Raw genomic sequence first — 2,530 nt, 5'->3', positions numbered from 1 at the left:
TTTTCTTTCACAACATGACTAATATGGAAATGTGTTTTGCATGATTGCACATGTATAACATGTTAAATTGCTTACCATCTCAAGGATGGACTAGAGGAGGGAGGGAAAGAGAAAATTTAGAGCTCAAAATTTTTAAAAACTTAAAAATTGGTTTTACATGTAATTGGGAAAAATAAAATATTTTAAAAAATCAACAACCAATTTGTTAGCTTTGGTTAGAGGGATAGGGACTGGAATAGAATTGTGATTTCATTGGCATAATGAAATCTTAGGTGAGGAAATTTCCTTCTCTGCAACTTAGAGTTTCAATTATGAAAATTTATTGGTACTATGCCATGCAAATGTACATTAATCCAAGAATATAGATGGGAAATTAAGATACTTTTACCACCTTGCCTCACCTTAGGTTTTTATCATCTTTAAGAACAATGGATATTTCCACCGCCCCCGAAGCATGGTCTCAAACCTGGATACATCTGTGGACTGGTCAGATTCCAAAGGTCAGGAGACACTAAGTTCTCAGGAATTTTTGCAGGAAAACTTAAAAAATATACAGGTTACCAAATGAGTTCATACTCAGAACATTCTCCCAACTGAACTCTTATACCAGTGATTCTTGAAATTTTTGGTCACAGGATCTTTATAAATACTCTTTTTTTTTTTTTTTTTTTGGTAACACAGTCCCAGGGTCACACAACTAGGAAGCATCAAGTGTTGGAGGCCAGATTTAAACTCAGGTCCTCCTGACTCCAGGGCTGGTGCTCTTATCTATTGTTCCACCTAGCTGCCCCAGGACCTAAATACTCTTAAAAATTACTAAGAACTCTGAAATGCTCTTGCTTATGGGATATATCTGTTGATATTTACCATATTAGAAATTAAAAAGGACAAATTTGAATCAGTTAATAATTAATTAATTAAAATAATAATAATCATGAACCTATTAAATGTTAATAAAACATTTAAAGCTAAAAACAACTATGAAGTGTCATTGTTTTTACTAACTGTGGAAAACTCTTTATCATCTGGCTTAATAGGACAAAGCTGGGTTCTCATGTCTGCTCTCCATTCAATCTGTTGCAATCTGATGTTTTCAGCTGAAGTATATAAAACAATATGAACTCACAATGATATATAGTTGGAAAAGGGAGGTATAGTTAAAGAGGCAAACAGAATTATTGTAATTAGGTAAATAGTTGTGACCTATGGAGACCCCCTAAAAGAGGGCTGGGGACTGAGAGGTACCTGATTGCGCAGTGAGTGGAGTTCTGGGGGATGGAGTCATTTAGAGCTCGTTTCAAATCCAGGCTCAGATACTTATTAGTTGTGTGACCCTGGGTAATTCATGTACTCCTTTTTTGCCTCAGTTTCCCCAACTGTAAAATAAGGGGTAACAATAGTACCTACTTCCCTGAGTTATTGTGAGGATCAATGAGATAATGATTGTAAGAAGCTTAACATAGTGCCTGGCCTATGGTAGGCATCGTATAATGCTTTTCCCCTCCCTCCCTTCTTTCAGAGGTCCTTGGACCACTGAGAACTTCTGGATTAAATGGTTTCTGAGGTTTCTTTTGTCTGTGGATTAATGCTCTATGGTCCCATGATATAGTTTACATGGAAGGCAATCCTAGATATATCCCTGTCTCTCCCCCAGAGGAATAATGGACAATATTTTCTGATTAGAACACAAGGCTGTGTCCAGCAGTCTCTGCTTCCCAACTCCCTTTAGCCAAATCATTTCCATGGGGAAGGAGAAAGGACAGAGAATGCTGGGTGGAAAGGACTTGTGTGACCAGTAAGAAGAGGAAGAGTCTCACTGGTTCTTCTTGGCCACAGGGAGAGGACAAGGGATGGCATCTTCCTCTTCTGGATGTTCTTCCTAAACAGACCCCCATGTCCCCAGCAGCTGCCATCCACCTAAAGTTGTCCTCTCAGACCAGACAGCTCCATTTCCATTTGCCTGAATGATGATGAAGTGCTAGGCCCATTTCTCCTTACCTTCACCCTCCCCTTTGCCCAGGTTCATTGGATACCTAGACATGGGATAGATGCATGTGGGAACAGGAAGCCTATGGTGTAACACAAGCTCTAGTGGTGATTCTAAGGGCCAAGGCTCTTCTTGAGGAGGGTCCCTAGGTCATCAGTGGGGTCAGAGCCCTGACCAGAGGAATTCCCCAGATGTAAGTGCTCTTACCTCTCTTGTATGAGGTCAGCATGTTTCCTCTTTCCACTCCTCCCACTTTCCCAACCTTAGTTTTGCCCACTCTCTGTTACTTCTTCTTTCCTCTCAGAGGCTCAGAATCAGACAGTGGAGAATCAGGACCAACACCCTCCTGCCATCCATCAGCCCAATGACAGCATGAAGAGACCACCTCCCATGTCTCCTGACTCTGGACCCACAGAGGCATGATGGCCCAGGCAGCCCCACTGCTACTGCTCCTGCCTTTGCTGTTAATGGGTATCTGGGGGTGGGGGAGGATAGGGAAGGGTAGAGGTGATGACTGACAGGGAGCAGAGAAGAGAGAGGAGA

General features: G+C 41.4%; 1 protein-coding gene across 1 annotated transcript in view; it reads left to right on the top strand.

The window, feature by feature from the left end:
• Nucleotides 1–406: 406 nt before the first annotated feature.
• The window catches only part of LOC114053614 (trem-like transcript 4 protein), a 16,732-nt gene continuing 14,608 nt past the window's right edge, over nt 407–2,530 (top strand). Inside the window, exons 1-2 of the mRNA XM_027876705.1 lie at nt 407–500; nt 2,292–2,458. Of these exons, the coding sequence (XP_027732506.1) occupies nt 2,407–2,458 (52 nt within the window). The 5' untranslated portion in view covers nt 407–500; nt 2,292–2,406. The remainder of the gene's footprint in view (nt 501–2,291; nt 2,459–2,530) is intronic.

Source organism: Vombatus ursinus, unplaced genomic scaffold (assembly GCF_900497805.2).
Source record: "Vombatus ursinus unplaced genomic scaffold, bare-nosed wombat genome assembly UNPS02014811.1, whole genome shotgun sequence".
Classification (NCBI taxonomy): Eukaryota; Metazoa; Chordata; class Mammalia; order Diprotodontia; family Vombatidae; genus Vombatus; species Vombatus ursinus.
The sequence above is the reverse complement of the archived record's forward strand: the minus strand, read 5'-3'. Positions and strand labels throughout refer to the sequence as shown.